General features: G+C 67.9%; 5 protein-coding genes across 11 annotated transcripts; 2 read left to right on the top strand and 3 right to left on the bottom strand.

Moving 5' to 3' along the window:
- Positions 1 to 328: 328 nt before the first annotated feature.
- On the bottom strand, positions 329 to 916 carry LOC129210863 (mesoderm posterior protein 1-like; the record flags this gene model as incomplete). The annotated part of the gene is made up of 1 exon (XM_054837167.1): positions 329 to 916. A coding segment is annotated over exon 1 (588 nt), but the record flags the coding sequence as incomplete, so codon positions are not given.
- A 3862-nt stretch (positions 917 to 4778) lies between these two features.
- Positions 4779 to 6593, top strand: LOC129210742 (mesoderm posterior protein 1-like). The gene is made up of 2 exons (XM_054836893.1): positions 4779 to 5979; positions 6346 to 6593. The coding sequence occupies exons 1-2, from the start codon at positions 5080 to 5082 to the stop codon at positions 6406 to 6408; spliced, it is 963 nt and encodes a 320-aa protein (XP_054692868.1). The 5' UTR covers positions 4779 to 5079; the 3' UTR covers positions 6409 to 6593.
- A 1367-nt stretch (positions 6594 to 7960) lies between these two features.
- On the top strand, positions 7961 to 10263 carry LOC129210944 (gonadotropin-releasing hormone II receptor-like). Its single transcript, XM_054837353.1, has 4 exons — positions 7961 to 8003; positions 8452 to 8996; positions 9413 to 9617; positions 9809 to 10263. The coding sequence occupies exons 1-4, from the start codon at positions 7961 to 7963 to the stop codon at positions 10261 to 10263; spliced, it is 1248 nt and encodes a 415-aa protein (XP_054693328.1).
- A 1128-nt stretch (positions 10264 to 11391) lies between these two features.
- Positions 11392 to 14425, bottom strand: TMED3 (transmembrane p24 trafficking protein 3). The gene is made up of 3 exons (XM_054837354.1): positions 14132 to 14425; positions 13335 to 13583; positions 11392 to 12757 (listed from the first exon to the last, which is right to left on the bottom strand). The coding sequence occupies exons 1-3, from the start codon at positions 14306 to 14308 to the stop codon at positions 12521 to 12523; spliced, it is 663 nt and encodes a 220-aa protein (XP_054693329.1). The 5' UTR covers positions 14309 to 14425; the 3' UTR covers positions 11392 to 12520.
- A 1858-nt stretch (positions 14426 to 16283) lies between these two features.
- ANKRD34C (ankyrin repeat domain 34C) lies at positions 16284 to 20296 on the bottom strand. Of its 7 annotated transcripts, none has more exons than XM_054837346.1 (4): positions 20055 to 20296; positions 19801 to 19921; positions 18594 to 19299; positions 16284 to 17938 (listed from the first exon to the last, which is right to left on the bottom strand). In XM_054837346.1, exon 4 carries the CDS (start codon positions 17888 to 17890, stop codon positions 16295 to 16297), a length of 1596 nt encoding a protein of 531 aa, XP_054693321.1. In that variant the 5' UTR covers positions 17891 to 17938; positions 18594 to 19299; positions 19801 to 19921; positions 20055 to 20296; the 3' UTR covers positions 16284 to 16294. The 7 variants fall into 7 exon arrangements, with proteins under 7 accessions (XP_054693321.1, XP_054693322.1, XP_054693324.1 ...); XM_054837347.1 differs by having other exon boundaries at positions 20142 to 20296; XM_054837349.1 differs by having other exon boundaries at positions 18594 to 18971; positions 20142 to 20296.
- Between the last annotated feature and the right edge of the window lie 2274 nt (positions 20297 to 22570).

Genomic DNA, 22570 nt, shown 5'->3' with positions numbered 1-22570 from the left:
CTGGGGAGGGGGCCGTGCGTACCTGGTGGTGCACAGGCAACCGGGAGCCGTGCGCGGGGGTCCCGGGGGTCCCTGTGTCCATCAGTCCGATCCCGGGAGGCTGGGCGGGGGCTGAAGGCTCCAAGCAGCAGGAGGAAGCCATCCCGGTGCCCGTGGCTGTGGCACATCCCTGGGGGGTCTCCAGCGGGGTCACTGCTCCGAGGCTGTATGGCGGTGACAACCAGGACCCCGAGACGGATCCAGGGGTCCTGTGCAGCTCCGGGGGGGTCCCCGCAGCGGGGCCATAGCGGGGTGACCCCCAGGCCCCTGTCCCCGTTCCAGCAACCCCGTGCAGCTCCGGGGGGGTCCCCGCCACGGGAGGTGACCCCCAGCCCACAGTGCCAGGGGGCGAAGCATCCCGCGGGGGCGGCGGGCGCAGGCGGGGCTCCGGGGGCTGGCAGCACCCCAGGCCCTGGGGGCAGAGGGGGCAGTGCCGGGGGGCCGCCCCCCGCCGCCGGGCCAGCGCCTCCTCGCTGAGCCCCAGCAGGGCCGAGAGGTGGGCGATGTAGCGGATGGCGAGGCGCAGGGTCTCGATCTTGGTCAGGCTCTGCCCCGCGGGTGCCAGCGCGGGCGGCAGGTAGTGCCGCAGCCGCAGCAGAGCCTGCGCCAGCCGCCGCATCCGCAGCTTCTCCCGCTCGCTGGCGCTCTGCCGCGGGCCCCCCGGCCCCCCGCACCGCCCCGGCTCGCCCCTACTGCCCTGCTGCCCCCCGGACCCTGGCCGCCGGCCCCGTGGGGGACACGGGGATGTTCTGGGGGGCTTTGCAGAAGGGGTTGGGGAAACAGCATCGGCGAGGGCCCCAGCCCAGTCCTGGAGCAGAGCACGACCCGCCGGGGGCTGGAGGACCTGGGGCAGGAGCAGGGCTGGGGGTCCGGCCATGGCTGGGGTCTGCTCTGTCGCCCGCGTCTGGGGGTGCCCGGGCAGCCCCGGCTTTATGCGGGGCCGGGGTGCGAGGTGACACCTTTGTGACCGCCCGGAGGTGTCAAAACCTACAGAGCCGGGCTGGGGCTGGCCGGGAGCCTGGGAATGCCGGGCCCATTTGCAGAGGTGTCAGTTCTGACTCCTCCGGCCCTTAATTGGCGCCGCCCGAGGCTGGGAAGTGTGCAGGGACCAATTCACACGGCCATGAGAGATGCTAACGCGCCAACCAGCCCTGCCAGAGCCCGCACCATCCCGCACGGTGGCTCTGCCGGGCTGGCTGCGCTGCGGGGGGGCAGTGGGGACTTGACCTTCCCGTGCCGGGACCCTGAGCGGCCAACCCAACACCCAACGGTGTCCCCACACCTCCCCTGCCCTCTGCACAGCTCCCAGCCCAAGGGCCGGGGGTCCCGGGTGTGCTCCCAGCTCCAACCCACCGCCCTGAGGGGCAGGGGGATGCGGGGACGCGGCAGCCAGGCTGGTGCACTTTGGGGGATCTGGTTTGCTCCCTTCCCGGGCGATGTCCCTTCACCCAGCCGTGCTGCCTCCATCTCCCCGACCCTGTGGGATGCAGCCCCGGCTCTCTGAGCTCCTGCCGTTCTCTGGAGAAGCTGGAGGCACAGCCTGCGTGTTCGTGGGGACCCACCGGGCTGTGCCCGTCTGCATGGACCTGAGGCCCCCTGTGCTGCTTGTCCAGCTGCTGCAGACCCCAGACCTGGGGTCGGGGCCCGGAGGCAGCGGGCAGCACCGTGCTGGGGTGCTAAGGAGAGGCTCCGGGGCAGGGGATGCTGCCTGCGCACACGGGCTGGGGGACGCAGCAGAAGCCGGGAGGAGGCAGCCGCTCGCCCAGCTCTGGGGTAGGCAGCGCTCCCAGCTGCAGAGGGCCGTTTGCCGGGATGCTTTTGTGGTGCTCTGCCCCAGGCTGGGCACAGTCTCTGGGCACCATCCCTGCCAGCCGTCCCCGTCCCGGCTGGAGGTACAAGAGTGCACATCCGGGAGCCCTGTGGATGTCTGACCCGCGGGAGGGGCCGCAGCAGGGACGGCGGGTCCGAGGTGGGCAGCAAGGTGTCCTGGGGAGGGCCCCAGCAGTGCCCAGGGGGACCCCCTCAGTGGAGGGCTCTGAGCCAGGCACCGACTGCCTCGGGAGGGCTTTGGCCAGCTTTGAACAGAGGCACCGTCAGGAGGCCCTGCAGCTCTCCCAGTGCCCTCACCACGTCCACCCCACGGCCCTGTGCCCACCCTCCATCAACGCAGGCAGGAGGGATGTGGGGGGGGACTCCATCTCCCCCAAGGAGTGAGGGGGTGCGGGCTGTCCCCAGAGGGGCTCTGACCCCACGACCAGCGCTGTCACAGCCCAGCCGCGCTCCAGCACTTGTCTAAACACAGAGGGAGGTGGGAAGCGGCTGCCCAGCAGGGCCGCAGAACTCATTACCCAGGAGCTCATCAGCTAATGAGACCCAGGAGGGGGCCTGGGAAAGGGGGGGGAGCAGGGCCAGGGCAGCAGCAAGGGGTGCGTGGGGAAGGGGCCGTGCCCCAGACTGTGCTATCGGGTGCACAGCATCCCGCAGAGCACCCTGCTGCACTCCCAGGACCAGACTGCCACCGGACCCTCAGTGCAGCCCCCAGCCGCGGAGATGGGCTCTGGGACGGTGTCAGACGTCTGCGCACTTGGAGACGTACTGCGGGTCCGGGTTGGCACCAGCACCGTCAGACCTTGGATGAGGCAGTGGCACAGCACTTCCTCCAGTGAGAGGGCAGGGGAGATTAACAGCAATTAATCCTGGTGCTTTTGTGCCATGTCTGCAAGGTCAGCAGGAGATAATGCCAGTTTTGATGTCAGCATCCCCACGGTGCCTGGCAGGCGGTGTGGGTACCGAGAGCAGGGCTCGGCCGGGGGCTGGGCCGCAGGCATGACGCCTCGGGATGCACGTGGCTCTGAGCAGCACCGGGGCTGGGTGCCATGGCATGCTTGGTGGCAGGAAGGGACGGTGGCAGGGGAGCACCTGGTCCCCGCAGCCCCTGCACCGCTGGATGCCCGGGGCCCTGCGACACCCGCACAACGGGGCTTTGAAACGCCGGCGATGCCCCTGCCCAGGGTCCCCGCAGGGCCGAGCAGCACGCCCAGCTCCGGTGAGCGCGGTGAGGATGGCAGGCGCGCTCAGCCAGTGGTGAGCGATAAGCAGGATTTATCTCGTCACCTCTGTGTCACGGTACTGCCAAGGAAAACTGAGCAAGCTTCATGTGACCGCTGGGAAACACGAGCCCGTGAGCAATGAGGCGCCGGCTCACCCGCCCGTTGCCAGAAGCTCCCCCAGGGAGGGGGTGGGCCTGCGCCTGCTGCTGGCCTGTGCCCTGTGCCTGGCTCTGTGCCCCACTCCGGGCTCCGTGCCCCACAGCCAGCTCTGTGCCCCACTGCTGGCTCCGTGCCTCACTGCTGGCCTGTGCCCCACAGCTGGCTCTGTGCCCCATTGCTGGCTCCGTGCCCCACAGCTGGCTCTGTGCCCCATTGCTGGCTCCGTGCCCCACAGCTGGCCTGTTCCCCACAGCCGGCTCTGTGCCCCACTGCTGGCCTGTGCCTTGTGCCCGGCTCTGTGCCCCATTGCTGGCCTGTGCCCCACAGCCGGCCTGTGCCCTGTGCCTGACTCTTTGCCCCACAGCTGGCTCCGTGCCCCACAGCTGGCTCTGTGCCCCATTGCTGGCCTGTGCCCCACAGCCAGCTCTGTGCCCCACTGCTGGCTCTGTGCCCCACTGCTGGCCTGTGCCCCACAGCCGGCTCTGTGCCCCACAGCTGGCCTGTGCCCTGTGCCTGACTCTTTGCCCCACAGCTGGCTCCGTGCCCCACAGCCGGCTCTGTGCCCCACTGCTGGCCTGTGCCTTGTGCCCGGCTCTGTGCCCCATTGCTGGCCTGTGCCCCACAGCCGGCCTGTGCCCTGTGCCTGACTCTTTGCCCCACAGCTGGCTCCGTGCCCCACAGCTGGCTCTGTGCCCCATTGCTGGCCTGTGCCCCACAGCCGGCTCTGTGCCCCATTGCCGGCCTGTGCCCTGTGCCTGGCTCTTTGCCCCACAGCCGGCCTGGAGCTCTGTGTCCGATGCCTGGCAGCGCAGGGGGGGCTGCGCACACCCGGTACGGGGGGGTCCCGTGCCCAGTGCCGTACCCCCGGGGCTGCGCACACCCGGTACGGGGGGGTCATGTATCCCGAGGCACCGCGGGGCCGTGCTGCCGGGGGGGAGGCCATGCCGGTGCCCCGGCCCCCCCGCCCGCTCCCTGATGGGTTTTCCTTCCCGCGGCGGGGCCGGGTTTCCCTGGAAACCTTCGCACCCGTCGGCACCGACACCTGCGGGGCCTGGGAACGCGGCGGGGGGGCCCCTCCCAGCCCCGCCCCGCCCGGCCCCCCCGCGGGGTCACCGCGCCCGGGCCGCCTCTCCGCCGCACCCACCGGCACCGGGCTGCGGCCGCGGTTCCGCGCCGGGCTCAGCGGGCGGCCGGGCTCATTAGGGGCCGCGTGTGAAACGCCATTAGCGGGGGCTGCGGGGGACCTGCGGCGGGAGGGCGGGCCGTGCACCCCCCGACACCGGGCGCGGGGGCCGGTGCCCCGCACAGCCACGCTGGGCACCGGTGCTGTCCCAAAACAACCGGGGGTGCCCGGCTGGGGCCACGCTGCTGCCGGGATGGGGCCACGCGGCGTGGTGGGGGACGTGGACAGGCAGAGCTGGCGCTGCTGCGGCAGAGCCCACCCTGCGGCAGAGCCCACCCTGCGGCAGAGCCCACCCTGCGGCGGACCCCGATGAAGGCCCTGCTACAACCCCCACTGCCAGCCTCTTGGCAGCCCCCACGGCAGCCCCCGCTGCAGCCCCCGCGTGGGGCCCAAGCCGCGTCCTCAGGACGGTGCCGGGGGGTGGGGGGGGAGGTGAGGGCCGCCGGGGGGGGGGGGGGGTGGGCAGCACAGAGCAGCCTCGCACCGCTGGGGTAAAATTCGTCACCCGCCTGTTCAAAGCCGGCTGCCCTCGGCCCCCCCCGGCCTTTGAAGTGCTGCCGATGCCGGCCACGAAGGTGCCACTTCACACCTCCGGCCCCGCATAAAGCCGGGGCGGCCGCGGGACGCCGGCACAGAGCCCCCACAGCCATGGCCCGCTCGGCAGCCCCCGGCCTCCCGCTCCCCGCCACGGCCCTGCTGCAGGACTGGGGCCGCCGCGCACCCCCGGACCCCGAGGGCTACAGCAGCAGCTCGCCCGCAGCCTCGCCCGACTCCTGCGGCCTCTCGTCCCCCGCCGCCGCCCGGGGGCCCTGCCGCGGCCCCGCCGCCCCCCGCCTGCGGGGCGGCCCCGGGGGCAGGAAGGGGGCCCGGGGCTCGGGGGGCCCGCGGCAGAGCGCCAGCGAGCGGGAGAAGCTGCGGATGCGGCGGCTGGCGCAGGCTCTGCTGCGGCTGCGGCACTACCTGCCGCCTGCGCTGGCACCCGCGGGGCAGAGCCTGACCAAGATCGAGACCCTGCGCCTCGCCATCCGCTACATCGCCCACCTCTCGGCCCTGCTGGGGCTCAGCGAGGAGGCGCTGGCCCGGCGGCGGGGGGCGGCCCCCCGGCACTGCCCCCTCTGCCCCCAGGGCCTGGGGTGCTGCCAGCCCCCGGAGCCCCGCCTGCGCCCGCCGCCCCCGCGGGATGCTTCGCCCCCTGGCACTGTGGGCTGGGGGTCACCTCCCGTGGCGGGGACCCCCCCGGAGCTGCACGGGGTTGCTGGAACGGGGACAGGGGGCTGGGGGTCACCCCGCTATGGCCCCGCTGCGGGGACCCCCCCAGAGGTGCTTGGGGCTCCCGACGTGGGGACGGGGGCCTGGGAGTCGCCTCCCTACATCCCTGCAGCGGGGACCCCCCCGGAGCTGCACGGGGCTGTCGTCTCCAACGCGTCCTCCTGGCTGTCCCCCCCTCACTGCGCAGGGGCAGGGGCCCCCCCGGACCTCCCCGGCGACCCCCTCCTGGACGCGGGGCTGATGCTGCCGGAGTTCGTGGATGCAGGGACGGTCACCCAGGTACGTGCGCTGCCAGGGATCGGGGTGAGCCTAGGGGCCCCCAGCATGGGGCTGGCACGGGGCAGGGCTCAGCCCCCCCCCCAGTGCGCTCCAAAACCGCGGGGACTGGTGTTGGGGTAACAGCGGCCTTCCCTGGGGGTGGGAACGGAGAGGTGTACCCCCCCCCTCCGCCAGCGGGTGCATGTGGATCCCTCAGCTTGACTGTTGTTGGGGTCCCATCAGCCGGGCCAGGCCTGAGGCCACGGTCCTGCCTGTCCCTGCCCGGGACCGCTCCTGGCGGGTGGGCTCTGTCAGCCCCCGTTCCTGCTCCCCCCGAGCCCCCGGCCCTGGCCGGTCACCGTCTCACCCACCCTCTGCTTCCCGCAGGAACTCTCCGCGGACCTGCTCTCTCTCTTGGAGGCTCTGCTCCCGCCGCAGCCCCAGGACTGACCCGGACCAGCCCCCGCTGCCCGGCGGCCCCACCACGCACCGTCCGGACGCCGCAGCTCGGGGGACGCGTGTGTCCCCTCGGACGGCTGGGAGGAGGGAGGAGGGACGAGCCGCCCCTTGTGTGAGCCTGGAGCTGAGCTGGACGTGCTGGGGCGGCTGCGACTGTACATAAATAAACCCTTGCGTGTCCCGTCCCCCCCCCGCGTGTCACCGTGTGAAAGTCCCGCAGGCGTGGGCAGGAACCCCGGCCCGGTCCGCTGCAGGCGGCTGCAGGGCGGCGGGACAGCAGCTGGGAAAGCCATCGCTGGGAGGGATCGGGAGCGACACGGGCCGGGGACGGGTGGGGGTCACCAGCACCCTCCGGATGCGGCCCTGGGGCCATGCCGGGTGCCCGTGAGAGCCCCCACAGCGCGGGGTTAAACGTGGGCATTTGGGGTCCAGCAACAGGGCAAGGGCTCGGGTGCCCCCATCGGGCTGGAGACCCCGTGGGCGGAGGGGAGTGCGGGGGGGGGGGGGCTGCAGCTGGGGCCCCTCTGCCCCCGGCCGGGTCCGGAGAGGCCGTTACGGAGACGCTGGTGGGGCCTGACAGCCGGGTGCTAATGCGCCGGGGGCTCTGGGGCTGGGGCAATGCAGGGCTAATGAGCCCCACTTATCTGTGAAATGACTTGCTAATAACGTTAATTCCCTCTGCCGGGGAGACGAAGCCTTTGAGATGCAAAGCAGCCCCCCTGCCCCCCCCCCCCCCGGCTGCAGCTCCGGGGCTCAGGGGACTTGGGGACGCGCTCCGGCCGTGGGGACAGCCACGGCTCCGGGTGCACCCCGATGCCCAGCCCTGGCAGCAGCAGTGCCGGCCCCGGGAGGGCAGGCTGCAGCACCCACCCGGGCTGGGGGCTCGGGGCTGGGGGCTGGTGAGGGTCCCTCCCCCTTCTCCCTCCCCCGGCGGCGGGGCAGCTCCCTCTGCCCGGCTCCTCGCCCAGCTCCCTGGCCCCGCCGCCTCGGGCACCCACCGCCCTGCCCCGGGTGGGCGCTGACCCGGGCGGGTTTCCTGGGGCAGGAAGGTGCCGAGCGGGGCCCCTGCGCTGTCAGGATGGAATTTGGGATGAGGCTGCGCAGCGTGGGACAGAGCTGCCTGCCTGCGGGTGGGGGGTAGAGGGACTCAGATCTCAGGACAGAGCTGTGTGTGCACATGTACATGCATGTGTGCATCGACAGAAGTGTGCATTTGTGTGTGTGTGTGTGTGTGTGTGTGTGAGCGCCGTGCACGCTTACGTGTCTGTGTGGGTGGGTGGTGTGGGGTGAAGGACCAAGCCGTTCCAAGCGGGCTGGCTACGTCAAGGAGCAACCTGAGCTACCAAGGGCATCCCACCGCCCGCCTGCTGAGCGAGGCCCAGCGGCAGGCACGGAGCTGGCTGCAGGCGCCGGGGCGACAGTGGTACCTGCCCTGTGGCCAAGTGCTTTCGCTGGCCCCCGCCAGCTCGCTGCCACCGGGCACGGCGCGGATGCGGGAGCCCTCAGCACCGAGACGCAGCAGTGCGTGAACAGCAGCCCTGACATGGCCCGGCTGGGCGGTGCTGGGCAGGACACCCTGGCTGGAGGTGAGGTGGGTGGGGGGAGTGGGGCGCTTGGTCCCTCGGGAGCTCTGGCATCGGGCTGGGAGGGTCTCTGTCCCCGCGCAGGACCACAAGGGATGCTCTGGGGGGGGGATGGATGGGCAGCAGGAATGGCCTGGGATAGGCGGTGCGTTGGGGTCAGCTGAGATCGTCTCCTCCTGCCCTGCGTGGTGCCAAGGACCCCCGTAGCTCTGTGGGGGGTGGGGTGGGGGGCTCCGGGGGCTGCTGGGGGCTCTGGAAGAGCAGCGGGGATGCAGAGAGCAGCTGAAGGTGGGAACACAGTGAGCTGGGGTGGGGGTCCTGGCGCAGGCACCCCGGCCCTGGGCAGGGAGCAGGGCTCCAGGGGACGGGACCTCCTACGCTGTCCCCCCTGGAGCCCCCACCCCAGGGCCCCTCAGGGACGCTGCCGCTGCCTGTCTGCCTGTCGCGGCAGGAAGGGGCCAGCCAGACCCAGACCCTGCAGCAGGGAATGCCAGCGCCAGCAGCCTGCCCCCCCCCGAGCGGGGCTGTGCCTGGAGCCCCGGAGCTGAGGGCGATGAGGAGCCCCTCCGGCTGCCCACCTTCTCCCCCGCTGCCCAGGCCCGCGTGGCCGTCACCTTCACCCTCTTCGCCCTCTCTGCCGGCTGCAACCTGGCGGTGCTGCGGGCGGCGGGGGGCCGGCGGGGCGGCCGGCGCTCCCACATCCGCCTGCTGCTGCTGCACCTGGCCGCCGCTGACCTGCTGGTGACGGTGGCGGTGATGCCGCTGGATGCCGTCTGGAACATCACACTGCAGTGGCGGGCGGGTGACCTGGCCTGCCGCCTCCTCATGTACCTCCGGCTGCTGGCCATGTACGCCTCCGCCTTTGTCACCGTCGTCATCAGCCTGGACCGGCAGGCCGCCATCCTGCGCCCGCTGGCCATCACCCGTGCCCGGAGAAGGAACCGCATCATGCTCTACGTCGCCTGGCTCCTCAGCGCGGGGCTCTCGGTGCCGCAGGTACCCATCCCCGGGGCTCCTCTCCGGCCCCGTGCCCCATGGCAGATGCTCGCCCGGCCCCTGTGCCAGCTCCCAGGGTGCCTGGCTGTGCCGGCTGGGGATGCTCCCAGGGCTGGTGCTGCCACGAGCCCTGCGGGATGGGGATGGAGGGGGCTTGGGGAAGAGGCAGCTGAGCCGGGCAGCAAAGGAGGGGCTGTGGCAGCGTGCCCCCTCCACCCAGCTCTGCTCCCCCTCCCCACCGTGTGCCCCGGCCCCCCACGGGAGCGGAGCTGGTGCAGGGGAGACTGTGGGTCCCAGTCCCAGGGGCAGGGTCTGACCCTGTGGGTCCCGTGGTCCCTGCCTCGGGACCTTGGTGCCCTGCCTTCGGGAGGTGTGGAGCCCCTGTCACCCCGCTGCCCCCTCTGTTCTGCCTCTAGCTGTTCCTCTTCCACACGGTCACCCTCCGACCCCCGCACAACTTCACCCAGTGCACCACGCGGGGCAGCTTCCCCCAGCCCTGGCACGAGACCCTCTACAACATGCTCGGCTTCACCTGCCTCTTCCTGCTGCCGCTGCTCATCATGGTCTGCTGCTACACACGCATCCTCCTGGAGATCTCCCGGCGCATGGGCTCCAGCCTCTGTGAGTGCCTGGGCACTGCGCTGCCATGATCCCATGCCCAGGGGGCTTCGCAGGGACCCTGGGATGGAGGGTGCAGGGGGGAACCCTGGCTGGGGCTGTGCGGGGAGCCCCCAGCCCTCCCTCAGGGCATGGGGTCCCTGTCCCAGCCGGGCTGCTAAGCGTCCCCCACTCATGGGCCATGCCCCCCCCAGTCTCCTCCCGGGACGTGTCGCTGCGATGCTCCAGGAACAACATCCCGCGGGCACGGCTGCGCATGCTGAAGATGAGCCTGGTCATCGTCTCCTCCTTCATCCTCTGCTGGACCCCCTACTACCTGCTGGGGCTGTGGTACTGGTTCTGCCCGCGGGCCATGGAGAAGAGGGTCTCACCGGCCCTCACACACATCCTCTTCATCTTCGGCCTCTTCAACGCCTGCCTGGACCCCATCACCTACGGGCTCTTCACCATCCCCTTCCGGCGGGGCTGGGGCTGCCCCTGCAGGCAGCGCCCCAAGCCCCAGCCACCCTCCCCGGCCACCGGCTCCTTCCGCTGCTCGGCCTCCTCCCTGCCACCCAAACGGGGCATCCCGGGGGTGCGGGAGCAGCGGGTGCCTGCTGGGCCAGGGCTGCCCGCTGGGGCTGGGTCCCGCCAGAGCAGCTCCCTGTGAGCCGGGCATGGCCCCGCGCCCACGGGGACACCCTGGGGTGCTCAGCAGGCACCGAGGCTGTGGGCAGGAGGGGACCCGTGGCAGGACAGTGAGGGCAGGATGGGTCTGGCAGGGATGGGGTCACTACTGCTCTCTTCCCAGGCCCCAGAACGCCTCTGTGGGTGGCGGGGCTGGCATGGGTGCCCCCCGGTCCCCTCTTCCCCCTCTGCGCCTGTCAAGCTCTGTGCAGCTGCTGGAGCAGAGCCCAGCCCAGCAATAAAGCGTCCCACGGCCACCTCCTGTGCTGTGTCCCTGGCTGCAACCTGGGCCAGGGTCCCCAGAGCTGGGGACCAGGGATGGGCTGGGTGGGAGCCCTGACCCGCTGGCCCCTGGGGCGGCTGCTCCTGCCCCACCGTGGGTGCTCTCAGGGGCCCCAGGGCACCCCAGGCAGCTCCGAGGGCACCCCACAGGTTGGCCAGGGCAGGGTGCTGCCCTCTCTGCAGCAGCTGCTGGGGCTGTTTGTCCCCCGTGGGGCTCCCAGCCCCGGTGGGGCGCGGGGCTGGTCCCCGCTGGCGGCACCGAGCTGGCTGCAGTCCCAGGGTGCCGCGCTGCCTGCGGCAGCCTCGCACCCACCCGTGGCTCCGCTCGAAACAGGAGCTCTTGGCTCCTGCCGAAGGTCGTTGCGAGGCACGGGGCCCCGCTGCTCCCGGCTGCGTGGCAACTGCCCCAAGGCCAGCGCTGCCGCGGGAGCTGCAGCGGCCACGGGGGCCGGGAGAGGCTGGGGAGGGGGCTGCAGCCCCACACCTCGAGCAGGGGCTGGGGGTGCCTGGACCCCTCGCTCCCCCCGCGTCCCAGAGCAGCTGGTCTGAGCCCTGCCCGTGCACCGGGAGCAATGCCAGCGGGTGGCTGCCGGCAGCAGGGCAGGGCTGCGGTGAATGGCTGCACGCACCGAAACGTTTCCTCTTGGACAGTGCTCTGCTGAGGGCCGGGGGGAGCCCGGCATCACCCCGGCAGCGCCGAGCCTGTCTGCAGAGCAGTGGGGGGCCGAGTCCCCACGAGGCAGGAACAGGCAGGGCCTGTTGCAGGCAGGGCCAGCCAGCTCGGCCATGGCCACACCTGGGAGCGGTGCCCAATAACAGCAGCGCGAACCACGGTCGCAGGGGTTTATTACGAAGTGGCAAAGTAGAACACCAGTGGTGCTGCTCCGGCTCCAGAGGAGCGATCCCACGCCCGCTCAGGGGCTGGCGGCGGTGGCCGGCACGCTGGCCTCCCCAGGGCTCTCGCACAGGGTGGTCTCCCAGGGGTTCTTGGGGGGGGGTGGGTGTGTGTCTCTGTTTTGTGGGGCTCCAGGGAATGGGGCCACAGTCCCCCATGGGTGCGGGGGGTCCTCGCTGCTGCTGGGACAGGGATGGGGCTTCCTTGGTGCAGGTGGAGCAGAGCTGTGCTTGCTCCCGCTGTCTGCTGGGCACGGTGGGACACGTGGTGGGGCCAAGCCCCAGGCATGGGCTCGCACAAGTATGAAAACACCATCTTGTATGGGCACGCCGCTCGGTCCTGCGGCAGAGAAGGGCCTGGGAAATGCTTCGCTGTGAGGAGGGGGGGGCTTGCAAAGCAAAGGAAATCACCAAGCGAAAAGCCCCTGCTGAAACCTCGCCCCCATTTTTGAACCAGTGGCTCCTGGGATGCTGCTGCTGGCTTTGGCCCTGCTGCAGGGAGCACCCTGCCCGCTGCGGGGGAGCGTCCTGCCTGCCCCGGGGAACAAAGGGGCCCTGCACTTGGCTCGGTGCAGGAGTGCTCAGGAGGTGGGTGCTCGGTGGGTCAGCGTCGCCCCAGCCCCTCGGCAGCCTGGGCAGAGCTCGTGCCCTGCTGCGCGGGCAGCGCGTGGCCTTGCTGGATGCCGGGCTGCACCTTGCAGTCACATCGGGCTCTGAGGGTGCACCAGGCATCGGACAAGGGGCCAGAGCGTTGATGCCAAACCCCACCAGCATGCCCACCCGCTTCCCCAGTGGAGCTGGCAAGCGGGGATAGACCGGTTGGGTGAGGGGACGGGGCCGCAGGGCAGGCGAAGGCAAAGCGGGAGGTGATGCTGGGGGGACTGGCTGGGGGATGCCCGTGCTTGGGTGACCATTTTCCACCTGGCTCAGCAGCATCACGTCATCCCCTGCTCCCCCCCAGCCACCTCCCCACAGCGGCACCTGCAGAAAAGGGAGGCAGAGCGTGACCCAGAACGCCGCCGGCCCGCTCCCCCCCCCAGTTTGGCCATGGAGTGGCTGTGGCTCTAGGTGCCGGCCCCACCGCTGCCGGGTCTCTTCTCGGTGAAGAAGCTTTTGAGCAGCATCACCTGCCCAATGCTGACCACAAAGAGGATGAGGGTTTCCCCGACCGACCAGTACGAGACCCGGCTGTTGAGCTCCTCGGCCCTGCTCCGGTCCTGCGCTTCCCGCAGGCGGTAGTGAGTCTGGGAGTCGATCACTGCGTTCAGAGCCTCGTGGATGGTGACACAGGCGGACTCCATCTGGGGAGACAAGCGCGCTCCGTTGGTCCTGATGCAGCACAGCTCGGGCCCGGGGCTCGCGGCCGAGGGAGCTGAGGACCGTGCTGGGGGACCGGAGAGCAGGACAGCAGCGCCATGTGCTGCTGGGTCTCTGCCACCCCGACCCGAGAGCGGTTCTGCTCGAAGGGGCAACGCTGGAGACTGTTTGGTGGAGGGAGCCTGCTGTGAGCACCAGGGCACAACCGAGAGCCCCGCCGAGGTGCTGGGGGCCAAGGGCAGGGTCTGGGGGAGCAGCCACCCCTGTGGGCTCACGCCAAGGGGTGGAAAAGCCTTGCTGTGCTGCCCTTGTGCGGGATGGAAACGGGGTGCTGAGGCCGGGGAAGGTTCAGACCTGGAGCAACCCCCCTCACTCTCTGTCTGTGCCGCTGGAAGGAGGACGTGGCCTGCACGTGGCGGGGCGGTTGGCTGGTGGTTGGGACTTCTGCATTTAGCAGAGGGGAAGAGGGATGAGCTCCCAACCGCCATCCCATGTGGCCGTTTGGCCGCAAGTGGGGGCTGCAGCAGGACGTTCCTCCTGCACCAGCATGCGATGACCCACCTGCGTCAGGGCGGTGACGCGGTTGCTCATGTCGGGCAGGATCGGTGGCTCGTCGCCCACCTGGAAGTCGAAGTAGACCGTTTTGTGGGAGAAAGTGGAGAACTCATTGCTGAAGCAGAAGGTGTAGACGCCCTTGACTTCGGTGTGATGCGGGAAGCTGTCGTACTGCTTCTTGGTCTCCTTGTAGATTGTCCTGCCGTTGGGGTCCTCCACGTAGCAGTCCACATCATAGTGTCCCCCGGTGATCACCTGTGCAAGGACACCAAGGCAGCACCTGCCGAACCACGTGGCAAGAGCCTCCCGCCCCGGAGGGAGCAGCTCTGCCCGGCCCCATGCCTGTGTGCATGGCCGTGCCCTCAGCAAGCAGGCACCGTGCCCACGGCTGCCCGCCACGGGACGGGGGCCCAGGCTGGGGGAGCCCCGGGGGAAGCTGTGCCCCACAGTGCCTGCAGCTCAGGTGGGGTGCCCGGACAGGGGGACAGCCCAAGCCAGCTGCGATGGCCGGCTCAGGGGCTCCTGTGGCCACCACGGGCACATCCTGGTACCGGCTCCGAGGTGGGCGCTGCTGGGCACGGGGCCGGGGCTGGGAAGGGCTCCCAGGGCAGCACAGGGACAGCCGGGGGGGCACGGGAGAGGTGCGGCTGCAGCCCTGCCTGCTGCTCTGCGGGGCAGCGCAGGGGCACGGGCAGGGGGGACAGGCGAGGCACGGGTAGGGGAGCACGGGCAGGGGTGCGGGCAGAGGACGACGAGCACAAGCGTGGGCAGGGGTGCGGGCAGGGGCGCGGGCAGGGTGGTACCTGGTAGTCCAGCGTGAACTTGAGGCCGCGCTCCAGCTCCTGGTGGAAGCACTGCTTGTCGCTGTCGGGCAGCTCGAAGGTCAGCTCGGTGCCGCCGGCCCGCAGCGCGCACAGCAGCCCCGCCAGCGCCAGCGCCCGCATCCCTGCCCGCATCCCTGCCCGCGCTCCTGCCCGCATCCCGGCCCGCGTTCCGGGCCCCGGCCCGCCGCCCGCTCCCCGCCCCGCCCCGCCTGACGTGGCGCCCGCCCGGCACCGGCACCGGCAGCGCTTCCGCTGGGGGCGGCCCCGGGTTGCGGCACCTCCCGCCTGCGGGGCCGGGTCCCCGGGCGGCTGCAGCGGAGCCCGGCCGGTACCGCGGGACCCCGGCCGGTGGCTGTCGGGCCGACGCTGAGCTCTTTATTAACGCGGTGCCGACATAAGAGTCCGTGCTGTTACCTGACATCATCCTCCAGCACCTGCCTGCGTACACCTACACGCGCACGCACTTAAATAAATGCATTAAAACATTCCCGGAGAGAAGCGCTGCTCACGTTCCCCGGCCCAATGCGCCGAACGCAGGTGACCTGCGCTCTGCAGGCACCGCCGTCTCCGATCGCGGGCTGAAGGCGACAAATGTCGCTTAAAAAAAGGTAAATGCGAAATATCGGAATATTTAGAAATGAACAGAAAAGGTGAACTACAGGATTTAAAATTCCACGCTCTAAAATACAAACGCTCTATAACACAAACGTCATTGTTATAGGGAAAATATGCCCGAAATTCAATCTATAAGACATTTGGCCTACAGAAAGTATAAACTTTAAGGCTCTAAAAATATAAGCCCGCCTTTGCTCTAAATAGCATATTTAAATCTCAAATGCACTTTCAGAGAACGTTCCTGTGCAGTTAAAACCAAAACGCAGTACTGCTTTGTGCAGAAACCGTGCGAAATTTTCCATCAGCCTGAAAAAAAGATGGGTAATGCCCAGGCAAGGAACCGGCTGGTCACCAGCCGTTCCGGCAGGACGGACGGACGGAAGTGTGTGCTGGGCTGATCAAGGCAAGGGCAGAATCCGACACCAGCCCGGGGCGAGACTGCGGCCACTTGCTTGTCAAAGCGACGCTGCCCATGGAGCGGGCGTCAGGACACGTGAGATTCATTGAGTAAACCCACGGGAGTTGTTCTCGCTTGGGCTCAGACGAGTGGCACAACGTTCGGGGTAGGCTGCGGACCCGGAACGCTCGCCGAGTCAGCGGCACAGGGCCATGGGCCGGGTTTCCGTTGTAGCATCAGGGTCAGCAGGAGAGAGGTGTCCTGGCTGCGGTGCTGCGCCGGCAGCTTTCCCCTGCCGGGACCAACCCCTGACGCTCACCACGTGCCATCCTTGGCAACTTGGCATCCTTGCTCCCCATCCTTGGCAGAAGCTTCCCACGCAGACAAGCTGGGAGTGCTCCCTGCCCAGGAATTCAGCGCTTGCAGTTGCTCAGTGTGGTGGGAAATGCCCCTGAACCTTGGTCGCTTCAGAGACAGGGACAAACTGGTTCCCGATCTGGGCCCACCGAAGGCACTGGGTTGCAGCAGTAACGGGTTTAGCTCAGCCTCTGGAGTTTCAAAGCGCTCGGAAATCTCTGAGGTGGAGAATTGTCTCCCTCTCCAGCACAGTGAGGGTACCAATACATTCAATTCCTAGGGAGGGGTATTTCTGCTCTTCCAACCTCAGGCAGCGTTAAGGTCCTTTCCTTCCTGGTAGGCACTTCACGAACACATCAGCCCCATGGCGTGGGGCTCCAGACGGGTTTCTGTGTTGGAACGAGCGGGACGGAAGAAAAGTGGATTGTAAATAATGCAGAATGAGTGAACCACAGGCAGGAGCCTTTGTGCGAAGCCTGACGATCTCAGATGGTCTGGGATCGATCTCTCAGGTAGTCGCTCCTGGGGAGAAGTCCAGGAGTGAATGAAGACAACAAGAGAGACGTCAGCCGTTTGGGCTGGACGCCCGCGCTCTCCTTACAGCTCTGGCGAGTGGGAGCAGGAACCTCCCGATTCACCCCCTGGGCGCAGGTCTGACCCCGTGGCCACCAGCGCTTCCCCGGAGCCAGGTGACCGCTCTCTGCGGGAACTGTCACGTTTTTGCAGGGCCAGCACTGTTCGGTAACTTTCCTGGGAAAGAAACGGTGACACGGCTACTGGGCCACTATTTCCTCGAAATCGGAGAGCTGCCGCATCTGCTCCGCTTGCATGGAGTGTCTCCGGAGGAGCTTCCTTTTGGCTCTCAAGTCGCCCCGTCTGGGCGAGCTGGGAGCGATGGGTACCAGGGACTTCAAGCCAGCAGCAAGCAGGGAGGAGGTTTTGCTGGCGGAGCCAATGTCGGGGATCGGGGGGTTGGGGTTCACGTTCAGGGGGGGCAGATATCCCGGCCTTTTGTGGGAGATGTGGTCCAGCAGCAGGGTCCCAGACCCTCGCCTCTCCAGCAAACCGGGTGGTCGGCGCCGGACGGTCCCGGGCGATGTGCCGGCGATGCTGTCCAGGGACTCCCGCGAGCCGTCCAGCAAGGCCAGGTGGGACCCGCTGAGTTTCCTCCTCTCCGATGGCACCTTCCCCGCCTCGGCCGGGCTGGGGATGCCGGAGAGCTGGGGGTCGCAGTCGTAGTGCTCGGCGCCCAGCCTCTGCCAGTGCAGCGCATCCATCGCCGCAGCCGAGCCGGCGGCAGCGAAGCTGACGCTCTCCGGCACTTCGGGGACGGTGCTCCTTCGGGGCAGGCGCTGGTGGCCAGCCTGGCTCTTCTCGTAGGCCGCTTTTCTCGCCAGCAGCCCAGGGGCTGGCGGTGCCCGCAGAGCCTGCTCGTCTACCGGGGGGAAGAGAGAGGGGTCCCTGCTCTTGCTGCTGCTGCTCCGGGTGAGGGGAGCCTTTTTGGAGAGCGAGAGGTCGCCGATGCCCATGATCACCTCGTCATCCACGCAGACCCGCGTGTCGTCGCGGTACGTGGAGGCCGCCAGCACCGAGGGTGCGACCAGACCCCACGGCTCTGACCGCAGCCGCTTCAGCTGGGGCAGGCGGGCTCTCCTGGCCGCACCGGCTCTCTGGCCTGGGGAGGGGGGCTCGTCGGCAGATCTGGCAGAGGGGCTGTCCCCGGGGTGCGACGGGTGCGGGCTGAAGATGCCGCTCTCCTTCTCAGCGGGGGAAGGTGCTGAGATGGGTGTTTTCAGGTGTGCGCTGGAGGGTGCTGTGCACGCCTCGGGGGATGCCCTCTCCTTGAACTCCAGCGAGGGGGGAACGTTCAGGTACTGCTTGGTGGTCTTGGTGCCGGAGGCAGATTTGTCCATGGTGATAATGATCACCTCCTTCCCTTTGGCCTTGCAGGCGTTCAGGAGGTGCTGCAGCACGTCCTTGTCATCGGCGTTGATGGCGTGGACCAGAGCTGATGCTCCCGAGTGGTCCTCCAGGCTGGGGTCCGCCCCGTTCTCCAGCAGCAGGGTCACCACGTCTCCCCCGGCGCCGTGGATGCAGGCGTGCATGAGGGCTGTTTTCCCAGACTTGTCCTGGATGTTGGGGTCGGCTCTGTTGTCCAGCAGGTACTTCACCATCTTGGCCTTGTTAATGCTCTGCTGGTCGACGTGCTTGGTGATGCAGGCCACCATCAGGGCGGTCTCCCCTTTCTCGTTGCTCTCGTTGATGTAAGCCCCCCCTTCCAGCAGCAGCCGGGTCAGCCGGAGCCGGCCGAGCCACACTGCCTTCAGGAGGGAGTTTCCCCCCATCTCCAGCTCCGTCCCCTCATCCATGGCACTGGCTGGTGCTTACTGGTGGGCGAAGGCAGCGTCAGCTGGCGGCTGTGGAAGCAACCACAAAGGAGAGGTGAGGCTTCCTCCTCAGCCCTGGCTCTCGCCCCCGCCCTGCCTTCCCGAGGGTGTCACACTCGCCGCTGCTCCACGCCCCCCTCCCTCTCTGCCCGTGGCCACTCCTGCTGCCCGTGGGGGTGCCCGGGGTGCGAGGCAGGTGAGCGGCAGCGGGAGCAAAGGCTTGTTCTCCTCGGCGTCTCCTGGGGAGAAGGAGCTGATCTTTGTGCGCTGGGAGATGCCTCAGCCCTGCTGTGCCAGGCTGTACCATGCGTTTACTTTAGGGTATTGGCCCGCTCTCAATCATGGAATCACAGAATCATTTTGGTTGGAAAAGACCTTTAGGATCATCAAGTCCAACCGTTAAATCTTGCCTCGGGATGTACCGTATTTCTCTCTATCGGCCACGGAGCCTCTGGCCTTCCTCTGGTCTAGGCGTGCCAGAAGACATGTCAGGGCCCTGAGTGCACTGACCAGCCCCACCTGAACCCCCCACCTCTGCCCCTGGGCGGGGGCTCTATTTAGATGCTGCCCAGCTCCCCAGGCCTGGCTTAGCTATGAAGGTGGCTGAGGCTCCATCCAGCCCTGTCAGACCAGACTCGTTCACTGGACTTCCCCTGTTGACCTGGGACCCGAGTTGCCACCTTGCCTTGGTCTGATGATCGCTGTTGATGGGACCTGTCACTGACTCGTCCCTGCCCGGCTGACGAGGTCTTGTCCCAGCCTGTCACCCTCAGCTTACGGCTCGTCTCCCCTTGCAGAGCAGCTCTGCTCTTGCTGCTGCCTGGTGATATGTCTCAGTTCATCTTGCCTTCCTCTTCTCCAGCTCTGCTTCCCCAGAAGCCATGCTGACATTTGCCTGGATGCAGCTGATTTCCCCAAGTCCCAGAGAAATCAGAATGGTCCTGATGCCGAGATGGTTTCCACTGCATCTTCTAGATCCCTCGAGCTGTAACAGAGCCCGCTGGAGACAGTGTGAGCATCTCCCATGTCTTCTTGGGCTGGAGCCACGATCTTTGCTTCTTCACTGCTGAAGGAAATGTTAAGCAGCTGCGGTCATGCTGTCTGTAACCCCATGCTGCTTAATTGTGGTGTGAGCCACTTGTGTAGGAGAGTGCTGTAAGAGCAGCTTCCCCCACAGCAGTCTGCAGCAGGACTGGCTCAGGAGGATCAACAGGCATCGTCTCTGCTGGCAAGTGCTTCCCTGCCGCTGCCCGGCATGGGCTGGCTACGGGAAATTCAGCGGCGTAAGGCTCCTGTGCATCGCTCACAGCCACGCTACGCAACCCGAGTGCCTTGTGGTCCTACTGCCTGTGTCCTTGAGGAATGACACCCGTCCCCTGCAGCTCTGAGACCTGGTGGGCAGAGGTAGCAGCTCAGAGCTGCGCTGGGTGGACCAGCAGATGCCCAGCACCGCGGGAACATCGCAGAGGCACAGAAACAGACCTTGAGCCAGCGTGTCCAGGGGCCCTGCCCCCTGCTTGCCCCACGCTCTCCTTGCCCTTTGCTGCCTGTCCAGCTGTGAGCAGCAATTTTCACTCCTCAGCCCTCCCCTGGAGCACCCCCACCTGCGCGGGGCCTGTCTGAGCCTGCCCGGTTCGCTCCGGAGCAGCCTGTGCTCCCCAGGTCCCCCCAAAAGCCTCCCCCATGGTGCGCACAAGCTGCTCTGCCCTTCGTGCCCCGGAGCGCGCGTGGATCCTGCAGCTCTGGGACCCGCTCTAAGTGCTCGCACCGGGGGCATCGCCCCCAGCCCCCTCAAAGGCACAAGCGGTGTCACCCCCTCCCCGGAGCCGTGAGGACCCCACGGCCCCCTCCCCTCGGGCTCGCTTTCAAGTTGCTCCCCTGACGGCTCTCACCTCCATCTCCTCCCCGCTCCGCGGGGCCGCCGGCGGGTCCAGCCCCAGCGCCGCCTCGTCCCTTCCCGCTGCCCGCCGGGGCTCCGCGGGGTCCGGCGCCCGGGCACGCTCGGCCGCGGGGCTGTAGAGACACCGGGGGGAGAACGGGGACCCCGGGGGAGGTGCCACCCCCCCCCCCCCTCCGGGGCGGACCCGCTGCCGCCGGCCCCTGTCCGAGGTGCTGATGGGGGGGGCGCCCACCGCCCCGCCGTTACCTGCCTGCTGCCCGCTTCCCCGCGCCGGTGCCCGCTGGCGCTGCCCGCTTCCCCGCGCCCGGGTGCCGGTGCCCGCTGGCTCGTTACCCCTCCGGCCGCCCCGGCGCCCCCGCTCGCATCGTCCCTTCTGTGCGCTCCGGCGGCTGCGTCACCCGCCGCTGCTGCCCGCTGCTGCCCGGCGCTGCCCGCTGCTGCCCGCCCGGCCTCGCCGGGGCTGCGTGGGGAGGAGGGCGCGGGGGGGGGGGGGGAGGGCGGCGCGTCCGCCCCCGGGTGGGTGCGGGGAGCGGCGGGGCGGGGGTGTCGGTGTGCGGGGGGGGGGTGGGTGGGTGCGTGTCCCTGCCCGCCTGCGGGGGGGGGCGTGTGTCCGTGTGCGTGCCGGGCCGTGAGCGTGGGGTATGTGCGTGTGTGCGGGAGTGGGAGGTGTATGAGTGTCCGTGCCCACCCGTGCGTGGGTGTCTGTGTGCAGGGGTGTGGGTCGGGGGGGTGTGGTTGGGTGCGTGCCGGTGCTGGTGTCGGTGGTGGTGAGTGTGCGTGTGCAGGTGCTGGGTGCGGGGCTCTCTGTGTGCACATGTCTGTGTCCGCGCTGGTGTGCGGGGGAAGTGTGTCCCCGTGCATGTGCAAGGTGCTTGTCCATGTGCAGAGCTGTGCGTGTGCCTCCATGTGCACACAGTGGGGGTACACCGTGTGTGTGTCCCTTTGGGGGGCTGCATCCCCCCGTGTGCATCCATGTCCATATGTCTTTGCACATGTGCATGTGTGTCCACGTACAAGGGCGTGTCCACATGCGGGGCGTGTCTGCACAGGGGTGCCCACGTCCCTGGGGGTCTGCATGCCCATGTGTCAGGGGGAGCTGTGCCACGCGTGTTCCCCGGTGCCTGCGTGTGCCCAGGCACGGGGGGTGGATGTGCACCGGTACGCGTGTGCTGCCAGTGCCCCCATGCCCACGGTGGTGCCATGTGCCCGTGGGTGTTATGGTGCCCGGGTGTCACCGTGAGGACCACCCAGCACTGGCGTGACTCCCCGTGGAGGCTCCGCTGTCTCCATCCTTCCAGCCCCAGTGGGACCCAGCCGTGAGCAAACTGGTCTGAGCCCACAGCTGACCCCGCTTGGAGCAGGGGGTCAAACCAGAGACCCCTGAGGTCCCCTCCGATGTTACTGACCCTGCGGTCCGAGTGCACATCTGGGGTACCTGTGTGCTCTGTGCTGCGCGGGGGGAAGCTGAAGTCCCTGCGTGCTGCTCTCCAGGGCACAGAGTCCCCCTCAGCGTCGGTGGGACGTTACCGGGACCAGCGCCCTTCTGCTGTCCCTGAGCAGACCTCTGTGGTCCCCGGATCTCTCATCCAGGCTGAAACCCACTTTTCTGCCGACTCCAGCCCATTTTACCCCGTGGCTGCTGAGAAGACTGGCTCGTTAGGAGCAGTCCCAGCAGTAACAGGCGATTGGGTGGAAGGTGAGGAAATGGTCATAAATGCACAATAAACGCAATGGTACACATGGCTCTGTAATTTAGCAGACTACCGCTGCCTGTAACAATGCTTATCATAGCACTCCCTTAAATTAGATTAACATTAGGGGAAATTTCTCTTGTGATTACTAAAACATAATCTACAGTTGCAACCTTCTTTGCTAAAGATGATAATAACAATAATAATCAGAGCTAGCAGAGAAATGAAGTAGGTCTTATTACATTAGCAAGCATTTAGGAAAACCTTATGGCAGCTTCTTTGCTAACTCCAGGAATGCAGAGACTTCTCAGTAGCTTGCTAAACTGGCCATATAAGCCCTGAAAATGAGTTTGTCCGTTCATTTTCAGATGCATGCAAGCACACCAGATTATATGTAGAAACGCTCTACTTAAAAAAATGACAAATTTCGAGCCAGACGAGTTGCCTTGGCAGGATGAGCACAGGCTCTGCCCGGGAGCGGGGGTTTGTTCTCCAGCACCAGAGGAAGCCGCCACAGCATCCCAGCGTGAAGCGGATGTGCTTGTGCCCGGTCAAGGGGGGGATTTGCACACCTGCCCCGGGGCCTGGGGAGCCGAGGGATGGGGAAGAGACAGCCACCGCGAGGGAGGGAGCAGTGGGGGACAAGCGGAGATGTTGGGAGCGGGTGCTGGACCGGGCAGCCGTGCGTGCAGGGGCACTCGTGCCCACCCGGAGATACTTCTGGAGTGGAGCTGGTGCTCCTCCTGCCTCGCGGTGCTGCTTGTGGCTTCTCACCAAACGTACTTCTGTAATGTGGGATTACATAAATGATTGACACTTTATAAGTAATTTATGCAATACCAAAAAGCCGTCTATCTGCTCTGCCGTGCCTTTGGACTCGCAGCTGGGTCATCGGGGACAAAAGCTGCAGCCTCGGTACAGGCGGAGATGGCCGAAATGACCCCAGCCGGTGGAAACCAGCCCCTCGGTCGGGTGGCCGTGCTCAGGGGGCCATCTCCCATCCCTGGGTTCTCCCTGCAGTGCCTGGGCTGGCCACGTCCCGGAGGCCAGGAGACCTGCCAGCAGCTTCAT

This window comes from Grus americana, chromosome 10, assembly GCF_028858705.1.
Source record: "Grus americana isolate bGruAme1 chromosome 10, bGruAme1.mat, whole genome shotgun sequence".
Lineage (NCBI taxonomy): Eukaryota > Metazoa > Chordata > Aves > Gruiformes > Gruidae > Grus > Grus americana.
Note: the sequence above shows the minus strand (reverse complement) of the source record. Positions and strands in the feature narration are given on the sequence as shown.